General features: G+C 45.0%; 1 protein-coding gene across 8 annotated transcripts in view; it reads left to right on the top strand.

The window, feature by feature from the left end:
• The window catches only part of oxr1a (oxidation resistance 1a), a 144045-nt gene that overhangs the window by 96126 nt on the left and 20116 nt on the right, over nucleotides 1–27803 (top strand). For 5 of the 8 annotated variants that reach the window (XM_028790931.2, XM_028790929.2, XM_051936173.1 and 2 more), the window contains 3 exons: nucleotides 3685–4448; nucleotides 9442–9610; nucleotides 17023–17185. In XM_028790931.2, coding sequence (XP_028646764.2) covers nucleotides 3685–4448; nucleotides 9442–9610; nucleotides 17023–17185 — 1096 coding nt within the window. Of the gene's footprint in view, nucleotides 1–3684; nucleotides 4449–9441; nucleotides 9611–17022; nucleotides 17186–22678; nucleotides 23143–27803 lie in introns of those variants that run through there. The other 3 variants (XM_028790932.2, XM_028790930.2, XM_051936176.1) reach the window with 2 other exon arrangements.

Here is a 27803-nt window from a genome sequence, read left to right as displayed (position 1 = left end):
AACTAAATATATTTTATTAGCATAACAAAACATTGTAAAACCCAAGCGGGTGAACACTTTTTTGAAGGCACATTTTGTCTTTCTTCCTCTTGTTTTTGCTTTCTTCTCTTGAGAGAAGGGTAACCGTGTGGTGGGAGATATGCTGCTGCTTTGTTTTTTTCACTGCTGTGTGGATCACGTAGTCATTTATTTGGCACTTTGTGGAGCAGGTTGATGGACGGACACGTGTAGGAGCCCCACAGATGCACCGCCAGCTGAGCACCCGAGACAGGACTTGAGGCTTTCCACAAGGTTATTGCAGCTCGAGTAAAGCCGGCCGCTGCAGACCGCGCCCGAATATTAAGCACCATGGCAAATGCGCTCGCTTCTCTACGCCGTGAAATATTGCAGCTGTTCCACTGCAGGTTACGTATGTCCTGTAGGTGGAGGAGATTTATGAGTTGGCGTTTGGTTTATTTTAGTCACCACTTTCAGGTGTTCACTATCGTTTCTGGTGCTTTTAGGCCCAGTTTAATAATTCAGTTCCTACTTTGTAACCCACTTTGGTGGTCTTCTTATTTTTCCTTTATTTGTTTAGGGGAAAAGTGAATGCAATTAGCTTTTGTTCATTACACACCTTTGTTCTTCTTCTTTGCTATTTTTGACAGCCCAGAATGTAACCAGTGGGCTGAAGAACGTGGCTTAAAGGTGTGTAGGGTGGGTAGACCTCTAATGGAGAAATTCAAATAGGAAGATGGAAGCAGTGAGTACAAGACGTGGAGGGGTCTGTCTTTCTTTGTTCTAAGACAGGTCTGTTCTTATATGTCACAGTCTGAGAAGGTATGCAAGTGGAACAACTAAAATGCATCACTGGGACCCCAAGGGAGAATTGTCTGTGAACCAGAAACAAGTAACGAGGCCAGCACGGGTCGCCCTGAGTCAGAGAAGAACAAACCGTGTCACTGCACGTGTTAACTCCTTGGGCTAGACGTTGACTAATTGGTCTAACAACTCCCACCGACGTCAGTACCAGAACTGTCGTTATAGACTTTATATAGAAGACAAATAGGTTAGCGGTTTCTTTAAAAAGCAACTAAGTGTTCAGTAAGCTAAAAACAACCTTAGAAACTCCTCAGGGTCCTTCCTTTGAGGGCGTCTAAGAGGGGCTACTAAAACATTTGAACCTTTGAAGATTGTTTTCTCCATTTCCATGTCACTACACAAGAACAGATGGAACATTTGACAAGAAGAGGCCATTCAGAGCAGCACGAATTGGTGGTCCCTAATCTCTGAGCGCTTGCGGAATCCCATCGAGTTCAGATTTGATTGCTCCCTGAAGAACTTGTTCCGTGTGTGTGTGTGTGTGTGTGTAATGTCAGTGTGATGAAGTACATGCAGTGGTCCTCCTCTACTGAGCCCATGCCATATCCTGCCAGTGTGGCTGCCATTCTGCTCAGCTCTTACTGAGTGGACCAGCTGTGTGAATGTGCCCTGCTGGTGGCGGTGGTTGGTTGTTTTTTTTTTTTTTTTTTGGCAGAGGCACACATGGTGTATTTTAGACACATGCTCAAGTTGCGGCAGCCCTGGTGTGTCAAGCGCATATTCTGGAGGTCCGCAGTAGCTTCAGGTTTTCATTCCAGTGAGCATTTAGTGCTGCTAGTTGAACTTTCTTTTTTTACGTACGTTTTGTTTGAGGTTCTCAGCCCTTAATGGCTTCTTCTTTACGTGAACCTCACTGAGGTGCAAAGTGAGCCAGAGGATGATCTCGGGAATCACAAGCCTGGAGGGGCCACTACTCTTGCCCCCTACCAATTTCTTAATAAAGAGCCATTTCTTGCCGTTAATCAAGCACATTATTTCATTTTTTTTTTTTTTTTGGTGCTGTCATTCTGCCACACCAGACGTTTCCAGAACGATTGATTTTTCCGCTTTTTCCTGAGAGTGTCATCAATATATTTTATTACCCAGAACAGATCAACATTTATCCAGCCTTGATAGTTTATTTAGACCGTTGCCATATGATAGACACACTGGGGCAAGTGGATCAAGTCAGCTGATCATCTGCTGGCTCACTTTACACTTCATTATTGTTTGGCTGCTATTCAAAGCAAAAAGAAACCATTAAGGGTTGTGAATCTTAAACAGAGATGTTCTGAACCTTTAAAAAATCGTCCATTTGCATTTCATGCGGAAGATGTTGCTTGTGCAAGTATTAGCAGCGGTAATTACTTATAGCCCCTGAAGCCGAGACCTCCTAGGATCCGAGTTTGAAATGTGTGGTGTAGTCCAAGAACACCCTATCAGCCCAGAGCACCATTTTTGTCGTTTTAGTAGTGTTACTTCCAAGCCCACCATCGGCCTGGCTCATCTGTTACCTCTTATGTCGTAGTCAGAGTTGCTGTCAATATTATGCCCTGGGATTCCATTGTGCCACACACTTCTGTTCAGGCAGCACATAAGGGATACCTGCTCTTGATCAGCATATGACAGGGAGCATCGAGCAAATGACAAACGGAGGAGCATGAAAGGTCATTCCACAAGATAGCGGAGGCTGCAAAACTTGGACAGCAACTGGTGACAGGAGATCACTGTCTTGAGAAGACTCAAAGAAAATGATAACATTAATACATTTGATTTATAGAGTGCCTTTCCCATGGTGCTTAAGTAGGTGATCACTTCACTTAGGTGATTCCACCACGGCCATCGACACGCTGACCTCCGGTTAGGTTCATTTCAGATGCTGGTTGTGGAGAAGGCCTTCACTTCTCTCGTCCCACCAACCCAAGCTGTGTGACAGTGTCCCTAACCAATCACAGCACACTCCCCAGTGGCCCTGACATGCCACGTAAACTTGAGGAAGAAGTAGTAGGTCATGAACTCGAAGGAGGACTAAAGCTGTAATCCATTACAAATCAATCCAACCGTTAAAGCAGTGATAATAAAGCGTGTGTCGTGTCAAGTTCACTTATCTGAAATTCTCTATTAGGGTGTCCATCAGTATAGCATGTGAGTTTGGTGAGTCTCAGTGTTTGTTAACCTGAGGACACTAATGAAACCTTTAAATGCGTAAAGAACGTAATGCTCAACATGACACGGCCATTGCTAGACCACTTTTAGGGCAGTCTGAGAGAAGAGGACATGGCTTACGGAGGAAGGAGGCTCTTTGGTGATACTATTGATACTTCAGGGACCACCAAGGTCTCACTGGGTTTTGTTTCCAGAATGTCACAACTGCAGTTTTTGATTTCCCCTTCTCCATTGCAGGCCGATGGGTTTGCTGTTTCCATCACTTCAGCTTCAGTTGTTATGAACGTCTCTTTTCTTAAACAAACGTGTTTAGGGCTCCTGTGTTTTACTGCTACAGCTTTGCGCATGTGAATCCATGTAAATGGAGAGCAGCCCCCAAATGGCTGACTGCTTAGTGACATTGTAGACACTGGCACAGGTTTGCCCGTGGCTTACGTGGTATTCTTTAGCTGTCTCCAGGCCCTCAGCATGTACTTAGTCTTTCTACATTTAAGCAGCGTTCCTGTGGACCCTAACATGGCCTGCTGCCGTCTGCGTATTGCACCCTCGTAGGGTGAGCAGATGTATTTGATGGACGTTCGTTCATGAATTGTTGCTGTTTATTTCCCCTTCTTGTGTTGTATTTAATCCCCTTTTGTTTGCCTGTTGCTCACTTATGTGTTTGTTTTTTGTTTTTAGCAGAGATCTTGAGCATCTAACTTCTGGGAGAGACCTTTATCACACAAAGAGAATACCAAGAAGTAACACCGATGAGATGGAGCTGAGACTTCGTGACACCGGAAACGACAGCACAAGCACGGCGCCCAGGAGCACCGAAGAGTCGTTGTCTGAAGATGTGTTCACAGAGTCTGAGCTCTCGCCAATCCGGGAAGAGCTTGTGTCGTCTGATGAACTTCGACAAGACAAGTCATCGGGGGCTTCTTCAGAGTCAGTTCAAACTATAAATCAGGCTGGAGCAGAGTGCTGCCTGTCATCCGAGGCAGGGGATTCCACAAAAACAGGGACTGATGAACCATCTGTCAATGACAGCGGGTTCGGAGTGGAGTCTGAGAAATTAACGCTGGAGTTTAAATGTGAAGACGAGCAAATCGCGTCTGTGCCACCTGCTGGGTCCAGTCCACCTAAGGCTAAGCAGGAACCAAGCATGCCCACCGCAGAGCCCCATAATGCTGCCTGTGAAGTAAATTCAGAAAGCTTACCTGCAGAAATGGATGTGCCTTCTTCAAAGATTTCGGATGCAGAGACTGAGGACAAAGATGTTACAGACAAGGGCAAAATGAGCAAGGAAAAAACGGTGGACTCTGAAAGTGAGGTTGAGGAACTCCGAAAACTCTGGAAGAGCCACAAAATGCAGCAGGCAAAAGAGCAGCGGGAGAATGTGCAGCAGACACATAAAGAAGTGAGGCACAAAGCTGGGAAGGCAGTGGACGCTCATGGAGACGGTATGTTCTTTGACACGGATAGCGAGTCTCTGCGGGTTTTGTGTAGCATTTCTTTAATGAAGCATCTCATCTCGGTCCAGGTGAAGACCACACGGCATTATATGAGGGGGTACCCAAAAATAACCGGAATCTGTACCTGCCACGCAATCTCGACTTAGTTGCGAGTTTTGCTGTTAGGTGTGGCACACTTTCAGTATTCTGTGGCAGTCTGCCACGTGGCGTTGCTCCGTATTGTTTGTACGTCATTCCGTGTCGATTATTCTTGGTGCTTATTAAACGTTTTCTGCGATTTTTGTGATGGGTGATCATAAAGTACAGCGAGTCTGCATTCAATTTTGTTTTCTCTTAAGGAAAACAGCTCCTGAAACTAGTGATGCTTGAAACTGCTTTTAAAGAGGAAGCTTTAAGTAAAAGGCAGGTCTCCGAGTGGTCTTTGCATTTTAAACGAGGGAAAATGTCACTTGAAGGCCAAACTAGATCTGGCCAACCTCGAAAATCTTGAAGTTTGCAATGCAATTTATGAAGATCATCGTCAGACTGTTAAAGAGAATCGACTTGGACTTCTTGCCATCTTCCCTACTCGCCTGATCTTTGCTCAGTGTGACTTTTTTTTCTTGTTCCCGCATATGAAAAAAGAACTCAAAGTAAAGTGTTTGTGTACCGTGGAGGAAGTCAAAGAAAACTCACTGCAGGCCTTGGACAACATTCCTCTTTAGCAATACCAGTGGGAGAACCATCAGGACAAGGGCACTCGTTCACATGGAGAGGACTTTGAAGGAGACTAAAGTTTCAGGAAGTAGAAATTTTTAAAACAGTTTTTTTTTGGTACCCCCTCGTACATCACACCTTAGATCAGGGCCTACCTTTAAATACGCCTCTTAGTCACGTACTGTTCTGCACAAAGACTTCTTTGGGTCTTCATCACACTTACAAGTAAGTCCTTTCTGTGTGGTGTGGTGATCCACTCGTGAAATGACTTGTGAGAATGACGGCTTCTTAAGAATTAATGACGGGTTCACAAGGTGCACACTTAGGAGTGCGACACTGAGGGGCCTGGCATGAGCCGCTCACCTTTGGTAAGGTCTTGTGACTTGTAGAAGCACTGAGGGTAGGACATGAAGTGAAGTGAAGTGTTAACCATCCTAATAAAACTTAAGAAGCCAAACTCGATTAAGTGAAGGCAGCAGAGAAGCTGCAGGCGAATTTTACAAAGACGCCTCCTGAAAATCCAAACTCGACCCACAGTGACGTGCAAAAGGCATCTTGAAAGTCATCGGCATTCTGTGGGTTTCAAAAGACAGAGACACACCTGCCAAGAACAAGGAATCTTACTGACACCCTAAAGGTTCTAAGTTTATTTTTTTAGCACTAAAGTAAATTGTTTGTCAAATGTATATTTATAAAAAATTAAAACGCTGCTCATGGACTAAATGTGAGGCAAACGTGTCTTTTCTGGCAACAAGCAGCGCTTTGCAGTTTTTATTTATTAGAAATTCACTTTTGATAAATGGTGTACTTTAAACATAAACTGTCAGAACACTTAGGCTGCCAATGATAACAGCCGTACATGTGTGTATCTCTCTTGAAATCCCAAGAATGGTGCTGATTTGCAAGGGTCTGAGTAATTCTACGAGATGATGTGTTGTCGGGTGTCCACTCAGTCTGACCTGAATTTCAGAGCACGGGGCTGTGCGTTGACTAGTAGACTGACCGGTCGACATATTACAACATTACTGTAACCTGCGAGTGTTCGTCTAAAGCAAGCACGATTTCCCTTGTCGTATTCCAGTCATTTCTTTGGTCGGCGCATCGTCCGTTTGCTTTAGTCGAAGCGTAAGACGCTTCCTTTTATAACTCGCGAGTGCAAAAGCCAGAATGCCTGTTAAAGCAGGTCAGGTGATACACGTGGGCTCACGAGCTACTGCAAGGTTTTTAAAATGTGGGCGCGGTGGGCCGGGGACATGTCCGACTACCCACATTCAGCCTTTATTATCAAATCGGGCTCAGTCGGTTCAGTGACCTCGAAGGCCACGAGTCTGTGAGCCTCAGTCTGGACTGCGCTGACCACACATAATCCTGTGACTTCACACAGGGCCTTGCTGCCATCCAGTTTGTTGTGACTAATGAGGACAAGAGAAGCTACGAGTACAGCTGTTTTGTCACTAATTTTTAAATACACAGAACATAACGAGGCACATTGTTGTTCCTATTAACGCACTCCCACATGCTGTAGGTCGAGGTCCTCCTCTGTATTACTGCTCATCTCCCGTGTCATTGAGACAAAGAGATGTTTTAAGATGCATTAGTGTGGTTGTTAAAGGTCGGCGCGGTATGATCCTTGACAGAAGCCATAATTAAATGAATCTTACTTGACTAAGCCGATTGTACGTTCTTTTGTAATATTAAGTGTCTGCAGATTACGCGCTCCAGCCAGACGTTGTGCTGTACTGCGTGACTGCATTATCTGCAACGTCAAATCTCATCTGAATGCAAAGGCATGATGAGATGTGCATAATGGCAGGATGTCCAACACACTCTTCTTCTTGTAATTTACCCTGCTGCTTTTCTCGGGCCAGAAACCATGCAGGAGGCTCATGTCTACTGCACCTTGGACCAGTTGTGAGCAGAAGAGGCCGTTCAGCGCAATGAGATCTTCGGTCCTGGATTCTTCACAATTTGACAAGCTGACGTGAATCTCTGTGGCCCAAAATACGATTCTGTTAGCTTGTCATCCTGCACGTTAACAGGGCATGTCTAAGATGGAGGCTTTCACTTTGTGACATGCTCTGAAATATTTGTAGTGTTACGTGTTTTATGTGCAGGAGACATGCCACTGCGTACAGTAGCTTCGCCTAAAGCAGCGGTCCGGGGCAGACGTGACATTTAATACTCGGAGAGCGCTTCATTTGTCTGCCAGTTAGCAGAGCTGCTCATGGCTATCTGTCGTAGTTTCTCGCATTTTACTTTCTGCTCAGTGTTTGTATTTGTGCCTGAAATGTTCATTCCGAGAGTGTTGAGGTATCCTTTGTTCAGCTCTATGTCTGAAGCATTGGTAGACATTTCCACGTGGGAAGGGCAAAGGGTGGCATGTGATGGACTGGTATAGTGCCCACAGTACACTGGCTCCAGCCATGAAACTGCTCATGCCAGTGCGGTAGGATGGGCACCATTTTCAAGTGATGCCTATTACAATGGACAAAGGCTCATCAGTAAAAGTACGCCTTACGTCAGGCCTTGAAGAAGCCATCGGACACCAGCGGGTTTTGGTCAGAACATAACTCACGATGCGGCCTTATTGTAGACTAAATTGTCGATGCACTGTATACAAGTTGTCTTGACAGAGTGAGGTCCTCTGTCAGTAAAGTGGCATTCATTGCATAGGGCCCAGTGAGTGGCAGAGGTGTGCAAAGGTCTCGTCGGCAGTTCCTAGGTAGCATTGGGCCAAATTCCAGTAATGCCCGTTGCCACTTTTGGACATTAGTTTGTGTCATTCTATTGCCGAAACGTAACGGAACTCTTATCTGAAGCACATGGAAGTCTTTGTCAGTCGCGCTTTTGGAAAATGCATCTCAGTACATGAGTGCCCCGTAGTCAGTGGGGAATCAAGGAACCGGGCAGACTTCCAGTGAGTAGAACCCGCTTTGTGACGCTCCGTCTCTTGTGATCTTTGTACAGGTTTAAAAATTGCAGCTGCTTACTTAACATATGTGCCTGAGGTTGAGTAGTCGGAGTGCGGCACCACCGTCTCTTAAGCTACGTTCACATGTTAGTGCCATGCAGCTGGCTCTTCAGTGACAGAATATTCTCCCTTTGTTGGCAGTGAATGCAGCGCACGACATCTGGCGATGGAGTCTTCTGTCAAACATTTGGTTTCTTCAACTTTTTCCTTTCTTCTGCCCAAAATCCTGCTAAACAGCCTTAGTAAGGTTTACCTTGTTACATTAATCAACTTCTGCAGCTTCCTGCACATCCAGCCTACTTGGCACACAGCTGCTGGCATTCTCGGGGTCACACAGGCAGTCAGTTGTAGGCATTAAACTGCCACCTAAAGTTCAAACTCCAATGCAATTCATTAGACGCTTTTAACAAGAACGGGCCACTTGGCCCTAGAAGCTCGTCAGACCTGTTCACCGAAATTCTCCAGAATAACATCAAGTGGAGATTTGAAGGCCCCCGTAGTCCCACCGGCTGCCACACTGCTTGCTCACTTATTCCAAGTGTCTGGGTTTCTGTGTGTAAAGAAAAGTCTCCTAACATTTGTGCGACATCTGCTCTTAACACGTTTCTAACCGTGACCCCGTGTTCTTGTTGAACTCATTTTAAAGTCACAGCCTCGACCCCCTGTTCTCATTCCTTTCAGTCCTGTCATATCTTAATGGTCTTTCACTTAAATTTAGAAGGTTCAGTCTCTCATCATAGCTCAGGCCTCTCAGTCTTGAATCAGCTTTGTGTCTCTTCACGTGACCCTCTCGAGTGCTGCTATGTCTTTTTTGTAATGTGGAGACTGAACTGGACACAGCACTCCAGGTGAGACCTCTCCAGCGTGTTACATAGCTGAAGTGTAACCTCCATATAACCTGACATCCCAGTAGCCCTCTTGATTGCTTCTGTCCACTGCCTGGATGTTGATGGTGATGTGACCACTATGACTAACTGGTCCTTCTGGACCTCTTGTTTAATATTTTAAGCCTGTGGGCTGTTGCGGACCTACTGTAAAGATCAAGCTGATTCTCCATTATCAACCCTTCCACCTGTTTTAGTATCATTTACAATCCTGAAGTCACTTCATGTACTTGTGGCTCTGCAGTTCACCAAAGGACAGTAGACTGGATGTCGTGACACATTTTTAGTCCCCTTAAGCCTTCCTGATGAGCGTCTCCTTGAGAACACGGACTGCATTTTGGCCACGTTTTTACAGCACGTGTTATTGTCTTATTTCTGCTCGTTTTGCCGACTGTAAATGATGTCACGTTGTCATATTGTGTCACCCTAGGTCTCGTAATCAGCAAAGAGAAGAGGAGGCACAGATCCCACAAGTTCTTGTGTCTTCGAGTAAGGAGGCCAATGAGGAAGACGTTTGTGTCTGTGGCGAGCGCGTCCATGCAGCAGTACGCACAGCGGGACAGAAAGCACGAGTACTGGTTTGCAGTTCCACAAGAGAGGTATGTACGTTGGCTTCTTTTTGTCCCCTCTAATTCATTATTTTAGTGATTTGAACACAAAGGCTGAGGTTTACATTGGCGTAAAGCTGGTAGTTTTTGTCTTTTCTGTTTCTAGGAGCTCTGAACATTTTTTGTGTTATTTTCTGAGTTTTCTTGGTGATAATTTGCTGGCATGTGCAGCTTTGGGAACTGAAAGGCACTACAGAATGACGCTAACGCTGCAGGTCTTCTTTACATGTTATGGAGAGAAAAATGGAAAAGTTTGAAGAGTCCTCTTATTTGTAAGAACTACTTATTGTTAATAAAAAGTGAAGAGCTGCTTTATAAAAGCGTAACCGTGACATCCACACCAAGCTTGACGTCTGTTATGCTCCTGCTTATTTCTTTATTATTCTGTTCAGTTCTCCTCGTTTGACCAAAGGCTTAATGTGTTCTTCCACCAACATTACCTGTCATATTAGATTAGTCATTCAGAAGAACAAATCTGTTAATTTGATATTTATTTTGGAAAATCTGCCCAGTCTGCTAATATTAAACATTAAGCTGCCACTGTGGTTTCAATATTTATGAAGTGAAACAGAGCTAATAATGATTTATTGTCCCGGTTTATTGATAAATTATTTAAACTTCATGCCGAGATGTACAACTCTGAAGACCCCACTTAGTCTCACAGTAGAAATGGAAACCTTGACTTTCAGTCAGCTGACCAGACGAGCCCACCCGGCTATATGGCCTCCTCTTGACTGTGATGCGGCCCTGACTTCCTTCCCATGATTGCAGGATTTGCACATTATTTAGCTAAATGTGACTGAGAAGAACGGGTGTGTGGTTGTTAGTGTCGCCACCGACACTCTGATCTAATGGAACGAACTTCCCATCGCACGTGGCTCTGACATCGATGTGGATTGCTTAACAAATAGGAGGGCAAGTTAATAGTAACTGATGTCAGTAGGGGGTGCGGGTTGCTGTCCTGCTCCTTCTCCATGCTTGACACTTGTCCGAGTCGATCCATTCAGCAACACTGCACCGTGGGAGATCACTGTCTCCATATTGTGCCGGAAGCCTTCTGTGAAATTCAGCCACTGGCGTGCCGCCAGCCCATAAAAAGTGGATCACTGCTCACTGTTCTTCAACTGGGATCAAGTCTGGAGACTTGGTGGGCCATTTCAAAGCCTCGATTGTGTGTTGCTGCAGACAATTCTTTGTCGATTGGGATGTGTGCTTTAGGTCCGTGTCTTGTTGGAAGACCCCACCACGGCCCATTTTCAGCCTTCCTGCAGAGACGAAATGTTCTGTTATTGAATGGATTCATTATGCCACTGGTGCTGACTAGGGACCCCCCTTACCGCTGCCAGCTAAACAGCCCCAAAGCATCCATGAGCCACCACCATATTTTACGGTGGGTGTGAGGTGCCATTCTTTGCATGCAGGCCCCTTTTGTTTCTCCAGACTTGACAATGGTGTGTGCAGCTCTGTGTTTGTCTCATCTGACCCCAAGACACGAGCCCAGTTGTAGCTCCACTGTTGATTGGCAAAGCTCAGACCCTGGAGTTTGTGTCTTGGCCCCAGACATTAAACGTGTCTGGTCACGGAGGTGCTGTCTTACTCTTCATCTTGAAACGGAGATTTCTGGGCCCTACTTTGCCTTCTCCTCTTCATCACTTTTCAGACTGGTGTGCTATGGCGCTGATTGTGCTTACTGCTGATTTCAGACTGCTGATACCTGAGTGCCAGTCTGCGCAGCACGCCAGCCCTCCTTGTCACTTGAGTCGTGAGCTCTGTGGTTTTGCCCGTGGTGTTACTTCATATTTATACCCCAGTGAAAGAGGACGAGGCCCAGACATTAATATCAAGATGCAAATCCCGTTGGCTTTATTTATATTTTTCAGGGGTGCCAATAATTTTGATTTTGACAGAATGAACTACTACAAAGATAAAGCGACACTTTTGCAGGAATTGTTTTTATTAAATAGACAGCAATTTCTCCAAACATCTGACAAACCGTTGCTTGTCTTTATTATATTTGTGCTTTTGCTCACTTGCCAATGTTTCTGGAGGTTTTTTTTTTTCCTCATCCACTGCTGAATTTGATTTTTTGTCACTCAAGTGAGACAAATGGCATCTCTGCGCTGAATGCTAATATGACAGAACCCAGATTGTGTCATGTCAGATTTGTATGTGAATTTAAGAAGACTGGAGGTGGAGTGGGAGAGGTGAGGAAGAACACAAAGCACAAATGCAAGAGCAGGAAGCCAACGCTGAACGTGGCAGTGCCATTGGCACAGTTCTCTGGAACTACGACACAGCTGTTGGGATTATGAGATCAAGCATAAATATTTATTGTGAAGCAAGGAATAGTGGAGGCTTCAGAAATCTTTCAGGGTGCTAACCTGGCTTACCCCCCTTTTTAATCAAAATATACAACTTGAAGTAAGCAAAGTCGCTTGGCACGCATGGCATTTCAACAGAAAGTGGGTGCTCCTGGCAGACTTGAAACTCCGTCTCTGGCTCTTGACTGGCTCATAAGACACCACCCCTTTGTGGCGGATGTGTGGCACTGTCTCCTGGCGATAGGTACAGTTATCAGCAGCGGTGGTATTGCCCGGCCTGCCTGAGCCCCTTTCCATGCATGTCATCATCCATCCATCCATTTTCCAACCCGCTGAATCCGAACACAGGGTCACGGGGGGTCTGCCGGAGCCAATCCCAGCCAACACAGGGCACAAGGCAGGAACCAATCCTGGGCAGGGTGCCAACCCACTGCAGGACACACACAAACACACACACACACCAAGCACACACTAGGGCCAATTTAGTATCGCCAATCCACCTAACCTGCATGTCTTTGGACTGTGGGAGGAAACCCGAGCGCCCGGAGAAAACCCACGCAGACACGGGGAGAACATGCAAACTCCACGCAGGGAGGACCCGGGAAGCGAACCCAGGTCCCCAGATCTCCCAACTGCGAGGCAGCAGCGCTACCCACTGCGCCACCGTGCCGCCCATGTCATCATGTATGATCATTTTTAATTTTGCAGTGCTGGAACTGTATAAAGTAAAAATGGATTGGTACTTGGCCAGAAAAGAGTGACATGTGTGACGAGGGCTTTAAAGCTTTACAAATGGTGACAATCAGCAGTAATGTGGCAGTAAAGTTCTGTTCTGTAACTGTGTTGCCCATTTTATGAAAGGGGCTTGATGTTAAAGTTGTTGTCATTATTGTCAGTAGCTTAAGGACCCCAAGTGACGTTAAAAGCTACCAGGAACTCCTGAGAGGTTCATCATTTTACAAAGACCCTATGACTGTAGCAGTGCTCTAGCAGAGGTGAAGCTGGCATTAAACTTTGACTCCGCCGGCCCCTGTAGACCAAGTCTTGATGGCACTGAGGGCATCTTACTGAAGACCAGCATTCCTGGGTCACTTGAGCTTTCTTCTTGGACACTCGTGTCAGTCCTCTGCCCTAGAGTAGTGGCATCTGAAAAGAATCCTCGCTGTTCTATGCTTACCTTATCCTTTTCATGTAGCGCTTTGTGGCTGATGTGTCAACAAGGCTGAAACGCAGGAAGCAGTGGTCATATGTTCATCAGTTAGAGAGGGTCTGTTCACCAGTGAATACCAATGAGGCAGGCCTGCTGGTGCAGATGAGACATCAGTGTGAATCCAGCATCACCGAGAAGGCCACGTTTGACTTCTGGACCTTCAGGATTTGGCAGCTGAATAGACGCCTGAATTCATTTGTGATTTTGAAGGTTTAGCTGTCTTGTCAGCTGTGTTTTTAAGAACGTGAATAAATAAAACGAATGAAAAGGGGTTGAGGACTTTTGAGTGTGCGCCACTTCTGCTGTCCACACTGGGCACACACATTATGATTCCTAGGCGTTCCCTACATGGAGGTGTCAGACGAGTGTCATAATGTCAGGCTTAGGAGCAGACCACCATCAGTTCATCACCTTTCAATTGCACAACATTTAAAGGTGCATTCTGCACATCAGCTCCACATATTTTATTTAATCAGTAAGCCAAGTGGCTATTGAAGGGCAAATTATGAACACAATGAGGGGAGAAGAACAATTGGAACATTAGAACAATGGGGACAAGTTCAGCAAGCTCACTGCCCTGTCCACCTCATTTCTCCAAAGTAACACCAAGTCATGTTTTGAAGGTCCCTAAAGTCCCACAGCTCTGCCACATTGTGGAGAGTCCTTATGTGCAAACTGGGATGTTTGGGCTTTACGCAGAGGATGAGTCGTCATTTTTAATGTTATGTTTGTAAAGCGGATGTCCAGTTACGTGAGTCCTGGTCATGCCGTGTATCGGACTTGTCGACCGCGGTCGCTGATCTCCTTACCGGACCATGTCAGTTTAAATGACTGGCAATGTCACACTTACCATCTGAGTGTCGACTTCTCACCCCTTTGTGTGACAGCCAATAGCGTGCTGCCTGATGGTTCTGTACAAAGGGTTAACGGGTATGGTGAGTTTTTTTTTTTTTTCTTTTTTCCATTCTGTTTTAGTACGTAAAGCACGAGACATCGGAAGGACGAGCCCCTCTTCGATTTGTGAGATTCAAAACATGCATGTGCTCCTTATTCCTTGTTGCCACATTCTGTGCCTTGTACTTCTGGCTGAGTGCTCATTAGTCGTCAGCTCTCAAGCACTCCGAGGCGCCCCCTACTGTACAACTGAAGACAAAATTCAACCTGTGTGAGGGGCGAGTCGCAGTCTAGTTGGAGTGAATTGCTGGGTCCGTCACGTTGAGAGATTGGCTTCACTGGAGTGTGCTGATGGCTGCCTCTGACTCTCTAAGATTATATAAAATGAAGGCTTTGACTAAAATGAAGACAGTGTGCCTGGCATGCAGTCAGTGGAGGTGGCGCTGATGGACCTTTTTAACTGACTGGAAGGATTCACTTACTTTCAAGTGAACAGTTTGTCAAATTGAAGAGGCCTGATGAAAATGTGACAGTAGACGCATCAAATGGTGCGCCAAAGTCCACTTATTCACAAGCGTTGATCCATAAATCTGTGAAGGTTTACTCCGTATGCAGTGGTCCCAACTAGACTTTTACAGGAGTGATTGTGTATCTGAGATCAATATACATTCATTGGAATTTTAAACTAAAAAACAATTAAATATATGAAGATTTTGTCTTTTAACATTTTATATGTGTGTTTGAAGGTTTAGACGCCCCTACACTCTGATAAATGCATTGAAACATTTAGTTAGAAGGCAGCAGCTAAGGGTTACACGGATAAAGACGGGGAGAAAGGAAAGCAAATCGGGCCTTTAAACTCCTCACACTTCGGCCCTGCTTCAGTTTACCCAGAGGTAACCTCATTTGTGGACTTTGCACGTCTGCTTGTGTTTCCTCCCAGCATGCCTTTAGGCTGATTGACGATGTTGCCGTGGCTCAGTGTTAATGCACGTGAGTGTGCGTGAGCAAGAGCTTTCATTTTGATGGACAGGCTTCGAGTTCAGCAGCTGCTTCTGGAGGTGAACGTCCAAGCTGCCCATAATAATCCTGCCCTGTGCTGGAATAGCAAGTCTAGAAACTTCTTGGCTTGAGTCAATGGAAGCATGGTAAAGGTGCAAGCTCATCATTTGGATGGAAGCACAGAATGTACTGCTCTTCACCAGTTTATTATACACACGTTTAGCTTTTCATTGTGTGACACTCAGTCTTAATTTTAAACGTGAATCATTTCTCGTTGCATTCGGGGAAATCTTTTTGAGGGAACGGTTTAAAAGACAAGCAAAATGAGCTTAATGGTCTAATTCAATTAGTTAATGGTAGTCTAAACAGGACTTGAGAGACTATGTTCTGTTTGGAAAAAATGTTTGGTAGCAAATTGAGCGTGAAATCCATTTTGTTACAGTGTGCGTTCTGAAGGCCTCCTTTGTTTCTAAGAATAGGACAATTCTGTGTTACGTTTCTGAAATGATAAGACACTTGAGCTTTCTGTTTGCCTCCATTCTGAGAGGATTTTAGTTTGTGTGACCCATTGGTCAGTTTGCTTGAACAAACGAGAAGAACTCCATCATCTCCTAAAGTCCGAGACCACTTTAGGCGAGCTCAGCAGGCCGTGAGCTAAGAAACGTCTTGACAGGAAAGTGAACCCTGGCACACTGGACTGTTTGACTTACTTGTTACTTTACTGGGGTCATGGGACACAAGGGAGTACCAAACACTGTTCATTTTCAACTGAATTTGGAGCCTGGATTTTTATTTTGGTCAACGTCACCACCTTGCTTGGCCGACGTGACCTTCGCTGAGGTATTGCTGCTCAGCTCAGCTCGGAAATGGTGAGGTTCCTGTTCCAGTGCTGTGGTCCTTTGGCTCCATTCAATCTTGTGCTTTTCCATTTCTGAAGATGATCAGCAGCGCACTGGTACAGTCAACTCTGTTCTAAGGATCACGTTCACGTCACCAGGCAGGAGCGCAGTGCATTTACAAAAACATAAATAAATAAGTGCCTGGTTGTGTATTTTTTACATGAAGTTGCTCGTTTCTCTGCAGGAGAGCTCACTACACAGGGACTCCGCGCCCTGCCCTTTCTTGATTGCTGCAGATACGGCTGAGCACACGTGGGCTGTCGCCTTTAGTGTTTCTTTAGAATTACAGTCGCCATCATACTCGGCAAAGCAGGCATCATACTACCTGAGCACCACAAGGCACATCTGGCAGCTCAACGTGGGACAGAAAGTGCCTGCTGTGATGTTACTTTAAACACAAAATGATGTGCAGACCTAGAGCTTGAAAAGGCATGGACCTCCTGTAGGTGTGCTAAGACGTGTTTAAATACTCGTGCTAATGCATAAAGAAATGCACACAAGATGGAGCCGTGCTAACGTGTGTGACCTAGACTTGGATGGAGGCTCCAGATGGATACCCGTGGTGTTCAAGCCATGACGGGCAGAGTCCCAGAATGGCTTTTGATTTGCTTTGCTTGTCTCATCATTTGAAGCCAATTACTGAAAGTCTGAATTCAGCATAAATCAGTCAAACAACACATGTGAGCATTTCAAATTTAGTTTAACTGAAAGAGTCACTGAGCATACAAGGGGGGAATGTTAATGCTGAGTTCATTGTGACTGACATCGTAGCTGTTTTCGGGCTCGTCTGTTAACTGTGTGTTCGATCAAACGTGTTCACTGCAACCAATCGTCATCTTTATTTAAATAAACTCTTGCTATGATGTAATATATGAAGGAGCAAAAACAAAATGTGGTCTCCCATGGACACACGTGTGGTGTCTGCTTCACACCACCAGATCAGAAGAGCTGATCCTACCTGCTCTGGAGTTTGTCTTCTCATTTTTGGGGCTTTTTGCACACACGAGCCACTTTGCAGCTGGTGGTTCCTCTCTCATCATAGCTGTCCCACCTAATATGTCTTTGGTTTGTTTTCAGAACGGACCACCTGTATATGTTCTTCATACAGTGGAGTCCTGACATGTATGGGGAAGGAGGAGGCATAGCAAGTCGTGAGCCTGGCTTCATGGTTGTAAAGAAGAACGAGGAATCCGAAGCAACGGAAGAAACAACAACGGAGACGCCGGCGAAAGAGTGGGAGGTAGGAGCCGGAGTGGACGCTCACTCGCTCGAGTGTTTTATCCACTTTGTGAATGTTATTTTGTACATTGAAGGACTGTAGTAGTGTCCAAGTGGTCCTCTCGAGTGCAGAAATTTGCGTGTCTTTCTTTATAGCTGTGTTATGTTTGTTTGTTATTTACTTGTCCACTTTCGGTTGTGGTTGTTGACATTACTTTTGCATGTTTTGTGTCAGTTTTGAAATGTCTTTGTAAAAATGAATGTCATTGTTTTGTCTGTTGATGGGGTTTGACTACCTGTTATGAGACAGTGGTCTTTAACATTTGTTAGAAATATTGGCCGTGTAAATCTTAATGTTGTTTCATGGAGCATAAACAAATCTTTTTGAACTAGTCATTTAGCCCGTTACAATAATGGGCGCTAGAACAGTAGTGCATAAACATTAGTTGGTACAGTCTATATTAAATGGCAAGGGACCGTGACCTCATTCTTTTTGTTGGTCGTATTTTTATTTCTTTCAGCCGTTCTTTTGTTGATGTTTACTTGCTGAGCTGACCGTTCTTCATGGGCTGCCGCCGTGTATTGTGTGTCTTTAATTTTCTGCGACAGTAATACTGTCTTGTACGTCCGCTGGCATGTACGTCCGTAATATACCTTTAATTTTCTCTGGCGGTAATACAGGCGTGCACGTCGGTAATACGCCTTTAATCTCCTCTGACAGTAATACTGGCTTGTATGTGGCTGTAATATGCGTCACTGTATTGTGTACCTTTAATTTCCTCTCGCAGTACTAATGGTTTGTATTTCTGTAAAATGCCTCTAACTTTCTCTGACAGTATTATCTCGCATCACACCGTGCCCCGCGCATGCGCACGTCACCAGAAGACACACACACACACACACATACAATTGCAAGGAATTGCAAGGAATCTAGGGATTTCATCATCTACTGTCCATAATATCATCAAAAGATTCAAAGAATCTGAAGAAATCTCTGCACGTAAGTGGCAAGGCCGAATACCAACACTGGATGCCTGTAACCTTCGATCACCCAGGCAGCACTGCATTAAAAACCGACATCTTTCTGTAAAGGATATTACCACGTGGGCTGAGGAATACTTCAGAAAACCATTGTCAGTTAACACAGTTCGTCGCTACATCTACAAGTGCAAGTTAAAACTCCACCATGCAAAGCGAAAGCCATATATCAACAACACCCAGAAATGCCGCCAGCTTCTCTGGGCCCGAGCTCATCTGAGATGGACTGACACAAAGTGGAAAAGTGTGCTGTGGTCTGACGAGTCCACATTTCAAATTGTTTTTGGAAATCATGGACGTCGTGTCCTCCGGGCCAAAGAGGAAAAGGACCATCCGGATTATTATCAGCACAAAGTTCAAAAGCCAGCATCTGTGATAGTATGGGTGTGTGTTAGTGCCCATGGCATGGGTAACTTGCACATCTGTGAAGGCACCATTAATGCTGAAAGGTACATACAGGTTTTGGAGCAACATATGCTGCCATCCAAGTGACGTCTTTTTCAGGGACGTCCCTGCTTATTTCAGCCGGACAATGCAAAGCCACATTCTGCATATGTTACACCAGCGTGGCTTCGTAGTAAAAGAGTGCGGGCACTAGACTGGCCTGTCTGCAGTCCACACCTGTCTCCCATTGAAAATGTGTGGCGCATTATGAAACGCAAAATACGACAACGGAGACCCCGGACTGTTGAGCAACTGAAGTTGTACATCAAGTAAGAATGGGAAGGAATTCCACCTACACAGCTGCAACAATTAGTGTCCTCAGTTCCCAAACGCTTATTGAGTGTTGTTAAAAGGAAAGGTGATAGAGCACAGTGGTAAACAGGCCCCTGTCCCAGCTCTTTTGGAACGTGTTGCAGACATCAAATTCAAAATGAGTGATGATTTGCAAAACAACGATAAAGTTTATCAGTTTGAACATTCGATATCTTGTCTTCGTAGTGTATTCAATTGAAAATAGGTTGAAAAGGATTTGCAATTCATTGTATTCTGTTTTTATTTACGTTTTACACAACGTCCCAACTTCATTGGAATTGGGGTTGTATTATCGATGATCAACTTGCTGTGCTATCCATCTATGACGAGTTACAATCTAAATAATCAATGTAGACCTCAGTGTTAAATGTCTGCAGGGTGCCATGCAACTGCATTAATGTAATGGACGCTTCTGTTATATGCCATCTGGTATCAAATTGGTAAAGCTTGTGATGAGCCATCTGTTGGAATGACAGAGACAGACGGACACACAGAGACTTCTCGTTGTATTAAGGTGGACTATGAAGATCCAGTTAAAGTACCACTGACTATTGTTGTTTCTGTGCTTAAATTGTGTTTGCAGTTCATTATAAACGTCTGCATTTTTGCTAGTCCTCTACAAGCTTTTATGCGCAAGGGGTCTGCTGGCAGGTTTCTTGGCAGTCCGGTTTCTTTAGATGCTGTTGGTTGTTTGGGCACACGAATGTGCCCATCTAGTCAGATGAAACAAGTATGCTGCTAGTATTAGGAATGTTCCAGACTGCTGCTCCCAAAGCAATGGAGTGACAGGACGGAACGCATTCAAGTGTGTGCTGTGTGGACAAGCATGCAAACGGACGGATTTAACGAGTGCATCGGCAGATTTGTACAAATTACTGAGTATCCACCATGGCTGAGTGGGCTGTAGGCAGAAAGGAACCTGTAAAGACGGTGTGGTGTGCCTGGGATGCCAAAACCAGCATTAGCCACTTGACAATGGCAGCCTGGCCAGGCGACTCGTTGAAGGACAAGCTGACCACTCGAGGTCCTCATTGCTGTATGTGTGACAGGGCAGCTGGTGATGCCATTCAGCTTCATCTTGCCTGTCTTTTTATAACGCTGAAATTCAATCTGTTTTATAAATGGTCTTTCCATTGTATGTTGAGTTGGAGTGAATGTGGACACCAGCACAGCGCTGTGTGAGTTTAAGGTATTGAGCGAGAGACTGTCATGGAGGTCCGAACTAAAACGTGCTGCCTACAGTATCTAGTCGGTGGATCTTTGCTTATCGTAAGTAAACCTCTCTGTTGCGCCATTGACAGCATGCAGCACTGCAAAGAGCTTTACATCACAGTTACAGCTATGATAGTGCCGTTCTAGTCAGAATGACACTGATCTGGCCTTCCATGCACACACACACACACGTACTTGTTCATCTGGGGCTAGTTTACAGTCACCTGACACACACAACTGTATTATCTACAGAACAATCCTGGGCGCAAATTCCTCACCCGGTGGCTGCCTGCATTTTGCAAGTTCCTGCAGTACGTGTGTGTGGTTTTTGTCTTCCTTCAGTTTCCCTCCCAAATCTGCAAAAACCTACACAAGTGTAAAGTTGCCTCATGGGCGCGAGTGGGTGGGTGCTCTGGTGCCCGATTCAGGGTTGCGTCCTGCATGGCACCTGATGATGGTCCTCAACAAGCCTCAATTGGGTTAAGGAACGTTGGAGAAGGTTAATAAATGCATGGAGTTCAGGAGTCACGACTGAACACTTGCGCTGAATGCCCTAAAGTTTACTCTCACTCGGCCACTGGGCCACGGGCTCCAAATTCTGTCTTAGCCCCCCATGGCTGCAGCCTTTCATCCCAATGAGCTTCCGAGTTTCTCTGAACTCCTACTTTGTAATTTCCCAGTTTCTGAGCTTTGGTGTCTTAAAACTGGGTTGTCTTCATTTTTATTGGAATGTAGCAATATTTCTGTGAGTAACATGGAGCTAAAAGTAGAGCAATAAAAAAAAATCATGAAATCAATTCTAGGGAAAATAACTCCATGATTGTGACAAAATTGGGAGCCCCTCCAAACCCGCAGACGGCCTTCTGTCACACCTGGCCGTTTTCTATCCTTGCGGGCCTCGATGGAGGCAGATGGCAGATAAATACGCGTACTCGGCTGTCGTTACACACATTCCTTTATTAGAAGAGTCAGGACAGCAAACTGAAGGGACTGTCACCTGCTGAACTCTAATCCTCTTCAAGACTCGTAGGTATTACTTTTACTGATTATGTAGATATCCAAGGCGACTTACCAGATTTTCAGGCACAATTGCTTACATTTCTTTGTTGTTTCCCCATTGGGAACACAAGCAGGTGAAGTGGCCTGCTGATGGTCACATTAGTGTCAGTAGTGGGATTTGAAGCCACCACCTCAGGCTTTAAAGTCCAAAGCCTTAAAGACTACACCAGAGGTATGGAAAGATCAGGGAAAAAAAAGATGAAGCCCACCAGTGCAGGATATGTAAAGCTCCGCATTTGGGGTCATGTGGTGGGTGCGTCAGTGCGCCGTATCAGCGCTTACTCCTAACCTCTCTCCTCTCTCTATGGGCATTAAACCTGAACTGTCATAGCGAACATCAGGGTCCCCAGTTACAGTGCTGAAGCCCTGCAGGTTTTCATTCCAACAAGTTTCCAAATCAGAAGGCAGTCCTTGCTGAAAGTGAAACTCGGTGTTGAACTCTAAGGCTTCTTAGTGCTTTCCTTCATCTAAAACATTCTAGAGTTTCTGAGAACATTAGCTCTATGTTTTGTAGACGAGAAGAGATTTGCACTTCACTGACGTTCCCTTTTCTCTCTCATTTACTTCTGAACATTTTATTGACACAGATACATCATGATGTCTCTGCACTGTTGTAAGTGGAACCAAGTTAGCTGGAGGGCTGGTGGTCTCTTTGTTATTTGCATTTCTTTAATAGCTGTTGGCTGGTTTAGAAAAATGGGAAACGATTAAAACTTAAATGCAGCTGTTTGAATCATAGCACGTGAAGTAACTAAAATTAATCTCAAAAATAGTGCTTTATCAACGCTATTTAAGAAGTGCAACCAAGTGAAAACCTTTAGCCAGCCACTGTGGCCCTCTGGGAACATAATTGTGGACCCCTGCCTCCTTGGCCATGTCACCTGAAGTCAAATTGTATTTGTCGCGTACAGATTATACACATAGTGCCGTTTGTAGTGAAATGCTTAGGTACTAAATTCCAAGACTTTGCATTTAGGGGGAATATAAAGGTCAATAATAAATGTACATGACGTTATAAATAAAAAATCGTTACGTTAAATGCATACAACAAAACACGCTACAATAGAATTATAAAATATTTGATAAATAAGAGCTGCATAAACAACTTCCTCGCTTACATTAAGTTAGTTAAGCTAAGACGTTTGGATTCTAAACCGCCATTGGCACTTAGTGACCACCCCGGGCGGTCTGTAGAGATGTGCAATCAAGAACAGGGGCGGATCTCAGCCCCCGAATTGCCATGTAAATAAGTCCGCTTGTATCCACACGAACGGTCGGCTTCGATTATTAAATCAGCTGGTGCTCAAGAAGACTTGAAAAGTCACTTAAAAAGGTGATTGCCGTCGGACGGTATAAATCAAAAAGTGCGAGAGAAGAACTCGAAGGTTTGCGCCAGCTTGCTTGTTTTCTCACATTCAGACGTCTACCCGCTCCTTGTTTTAGCACCGGGGCACTTTCCGTGTCGTGTCTTCTGCGGGTCAGCTGTGCGCGGACTTCCGTCGGGCTGTCCACTCGCCTGGCGCTCCGGCGGCTCCCTGCCGTTCAATCGAAATCCGTCAAATGCCGAGGCTTTGAGCAACCGAACCTGGTGATGGGGAAATCCCGCCTCCGGCGGCAAGTCCCATTGGTTGCTCGTAAAATATCGCTTTGTGATTGGCCGCTTGGCTTGAATGACGGGCTGTCCGCCGCGAGGAAGGCGAGGCGGCTGTTGACAAGTTGGTGCCTCGTTACCTCAGGTTGGACAGCACAGCACAGCAGAGCAGAGCGGATTGATTTGTCCTTATTGATCAGAATTAATTGTGTGCCGTGAATGTCGCACGTAACCTTTTATTTCACCTTGCCGAATAGGAGATGTTTTCATCTAGTCGCCTGAAAGAAGAGCAGCACCTGACGCCAAAGTACAAGTACAACTTGGTAATGCGCTATTCTTGTTTTTGCACCGATGTGTGTGCGTTTCGCTCAGTCATTGGATTTTGTCCCATTGATTGCAGTTAGGAGGGAAAGTTCACCGCATGGCTCGCGTGTGCTGTTTGTGTGGCGACCCGAAAAACGTTCAGAGCGAACGCCTTGTGTCCTCGAGTGTCCCCGGCAGTGCGCTTGAATGTGGAAAGACGGCCGGCTCGCCAGGGGGCACACATTCAGTTCCTGGCGTTCTTTTGTCAGTGTACTTATTTAAATGAGAATAACGTAGTAGTTTCGTATTTAAGATTTATTTAGTAGAGCTTAAAAAACAGATGCTGAACTGAATGCTAAAGAGAAGCGCCGCGGATCCTCACCATTTGTGTCTTAAATGTAGGAATGCTCCGCTTGACACAGTTAAGTTTCATTATGCAGGATCACACGTCGGTGCTGGGCACAAGCAGGCACAATTTCCGACTATCTGGGCGGCTGTCGATGTATTTTGCATTTAAATGTGCAGAAAGAAATAAACCAACAACCTGACTTAGTCACGAGGGCAGCACAGTATGTTCACAAACTGCTTTAGCCCGACTTTCAGATGTTTACAACCATTTTAGTTTTAACAGTATTGGTATAGGGTGGCGCAAGACCAATCTGATTGAACTCTTCATTGGCATTGACCACGTGTGGCCTTGCTGAGCTACTCCAGCCATAGGAGCTCCTGACTTAATAAATGAGTAAGTAAGCGTGTGCCCACCCACTCCCACCATTAAGGTCTGCCTTTACCAGTTATTAAGTGGCCATCACTTGTGCTGAACGTATTTAAAATAGTGTGGCTGCGGATCATCTTCAGTTAATGCATGTATTGCTGACCCACAGTTTGGTTGTTGCCCCTCCTAAAGGCACTTTAAAATGCAGAGTCGTGGTAGATTATGGAACTTGCGGAAGGGGCTTGAATCAGATACCAGCTGGTTTAAAGACCATTGTCTCAACCTCTTATGGAATATCATTTGTGCCAAGTTAAAGAAAAAAAAGTAGTAATGAAATAAACCCACGAAAAAGTGCAGTGGTTTATATAGAGAAACATTTAATTGGTAAAAAGGCGCCAATAAATACAGGGTGGGCAACATTTATGAAATGCAATTTCATCGTTTGAGTTGCCTCTTTAGTTCAATGAAATCATTTGCTTCTCTTCTAAGAAGGCTTTATTTTTAAAGACTTTTTATTTACTAGTGGGACTAAGTTGCCATTTCAGAAGGCCTCTTTTTTCATGGTGGCCTTGTTACCTCTAAGTATTGCCTCACTTTTGCATTTATTTATTTATGTATGTATGTATGTATGTGTGTCATGATGGCTTTTTTATTTTTTTGATGCAAATGGAATTCCGTATTTCCCCTCTTATGTTGTCTTATTATTTGTACAATTTTTAAAATACTTTAGTTTGAGACCCACGCAGCCAGAAAACCACAACTCGTGGACAGACAGAGCATGGTGGGTACCGGACGCGGTTACACAGAGAGTGGCGTGTGGGCCGTGTCTTGTTCTTTTTTTTTTCTCTCTCACAGTAATGTCCTTAACGTGTCACCTTACTGTGTGTCCACTGGTCCCAGTAACGTTTCCTGAGGGCTCTGCTGACGCCCATCGGCGTCCTTGTCCATAACCGAGCTAGAAGATGCACATTACTCTTTGACACTTTATTACAACTCACTCTCCCAGATTGTCATGTCTTATTAGTGCTGTGCCCGGGCTTCTCTCAGATGCCGCTTGTGTTTTAACAGTGAAACGATGGCAGTGCCTTTCAGCCAAAAGCAGCACAAGCCTTCCAGGTCACAGGAGGTCTTCTTTAGCTCAGATGGCTTGTGTGCCCGTGTTTGGTCCTGGGTGGTCTCTGCCCGTGTCCCTGATCTCGCTTATGATGTTTTTACTTGTTGTTTCACGTACTGCTTCTATCACCCGATGTAATATGTAACTAAAAAGAAAGTGTGCCTTTCATTTTCTCCTGGTCTTCACTGTGCGAGTGTGTGAGGGAGTGTGAGGTTCTGTTCAGGGCTCTGTAGTCACCGAGTCAAAGTGCAACTAGTAAGAGTTGAGGAGATACAGTGCCTCCAGAACTGGCCTAGTGTGGGGCGTTTGAAGACCCCGTGGTCCACTCACACACATCTGCTCCTCACCAGTTACGGCTTCACTCGAGTTTATCAGTTTTTATTTATGGACACAAAATGAAGTACATTTCTGTTTTTTTTTTTTTTAAATAATTATTTTCTCTGTTGCCTGCTGCACGTCTGCCACTTGTTTATTAATCATTCTTGCATTTTAATGTTTGCTGTGAATTTGAGGACTAAAATGTCATTTCTTTGATTTCAGAAGGTGTGCAGATTTTCAGATTAAATTCCAAAATGTCCAGTACAGCTCATTTTATTTTCAGTATGTTTCATTGGATGGACAAGCTACTAGAATTAAAAAATATAAAATATCACTAAAGTGACATTAAGTGTTTAGACAAAAATGGAACTTGTCAAGCCGACCTGGTTGTTTATTTATTCCCGTATTTATTGTGTTCAGAGTGTAAAGTAAAGTTTTAGGTTTTAGGGTCCTCTTTTTCTTGTGTCTTTTTGAGTAAGTTCAGTGCAGATGAATATGAGAGATTGGTGTGACTGTGTGACCCTTGAAATTCTCACATAATCATGTCCCTCAATAAAGTACTGTGCTTGTTTTTACTCGATCCCTTTTTAAAGTTTAAGAAGTCCGTCTGGGGGTCTGCGCAGGCTTAGCTGTGCCCCTGCTACTTTGTCAGGGCTATCAAGAATATGGCCGTTGGACGTTTGTGTGCGTAAACACTGACGAGACGTTCACCTTAGTTACCCTGTGCTTGGGAGAGATAAGGCAGCAATAGCAGACAAGCACTGGGGGAGTGAAAGGTCACATGATGTGAGGGGCACTGGTGTGTGCTTTCATTTTAATAAGAAGGAGAAGCTCAGGAGACTTGAACTTTTGGGCAGCCCGCGCGTGTCTGCGTCTTGTTACGTGGATGGATTTACTGTGTGCTTCTAATTAATAAAACTGAGCACCACATTAAAGACAAATGTAATTTACAGAAAAAATAAATACAACTAAACACCAGGAGCAGAGGCTTATCAGAATGAGGCAGGTGTCCCTCAGGGTCCGTGCTGGGGCCGCTGCTGTTTAAATGTACTGATAAGCTGACGATGGAGCCAACCTAGAAGGAATGGCAGAGAAGGGAGCCTCCGGTGAATCTTTACAGAGGGACCTGGAGAGCGGACAGGCTTGGGCAGATGAAGCTGAATGTCCGTGACACACACAGGAAGGAGAAATGTCAGATGTAAAGACACAATTATAAGGGGGTCTGTAACCTGAAAGTACACCTCTTGAGGAGGCCCTGGCAGGGCAGAGGTGGTCAAGAAGGCTAAGCACCAGAGGCACATGGCATTAGTGACCAAGTAGTGTGGTGGACAGGGGAATCTCGACTCCATGTTGGTTTGGACAATTCAGGTGAATCGGATCGGTGAGCTTGTTAGGCGGCACAGACTGTGGTCATCACAATTGTTCTGTAAAGTTGCTTGTGGGCTGTGAGCGATACGATTGAAAGGATCTGTTTCCACGGTGTTTGAGCTTCTCATTCCCAATGAAATGGTACCAGAAAGCCCCCCGCATTTTGGCCAGGAATGCGTCTCCATTTCTGGGTCCATTCCCAATGCGCTGAAGACTTTATTTTTATTTTTTAAAGAGGCTTTCAGAGTGAACTGAATTTCTTCATAAAGGCACCTGCAGTGTGTTGTGGAAGCCTGCCAGCCCAGTGATCTCCATCACGGAAGTGAAATAGTTGACGCCACGCTTGCCGTCTCGTTCGTGTACTTAGCAGTTTCTCCCAGTGTGGCTGCTCCCGTGTTCCTCAATGTGTGGATCTGAATTTCTGTCCTTTGCTGCTTCTTACTCTGGGCTGCGAGGCACTGACGCCATTAGTTACCTCACACTGGGAACTTTAACTGACGAACGCAGGTAGAACGGCTGAGGCTGCTGGGTATTTTTTCAGGAGTTTTGTACAGTTTTGGAGGGTCCTCAGCAACCCATGGGTGAGAGGTGTTTTTTATTTTTTATTTTATTTTACTTCGTATGCCACAGCCGCTACTGCCGGCGACGTTTCTGATGTGCAGCAGGTTGTGTCATACGTGGTGTTCTAACGTGACATGTAGTCGTTGATGGGGCCTTCATTATTCAAGCCAACATTTGTGCTTCGTCCAGCTTTTAATCAGAATTCATAGATTATTCCAACATTTAAAGCCAAAGCTTAATAGATGTCGATATGAGAACATGTTTATACTTTTAAAAGCAGAAAGGTAACTTTCAGTGTGCGACGAGATCTTTTCCAGTGGCTTTCTCCATGCAGATATGTTAGAAAGGCGTTAAAAGCTGCCGTAGTGAGCCACATAGCGATTGTTAGCGCAGGATTGTAGTGCGGACCCCCGTGTTCGTGTCCGTGGTAAACTGATTCGCTTTGTCGTTTGCCCACAGCTCCACGATGGCCCTGGGCTCCTGCATGTTACAATGGCTTTGTCATTTCAGTGTCCACTCAGCGTACTCGTGCAGTTACATGTGAGTCATGCGCCGTGTGCCGGGGATGAGCTGCAGCTTCAATCCTCCACCCCAGAATCAGGCGA

Source organism: Erpetoichthys calabaricus, chromosome 13 (assembly GCF_900747795.2).
Source record: "Erpetoichthys calabaricus chromosome 13, fErpCal1.3, whole genome shotgun sequence".
Lineage (NCBI taxonomy): Eukaryota > Metazoa > Chordata > Cladistia > Polypteriformes > Polypteridae > Erpetoichthys > Erpetoichthys calabaricus.
Note: the sequence above shows the minus strand (reverse complement) of the source record. Positions and strands in the feature narration are given on the sequence as shown.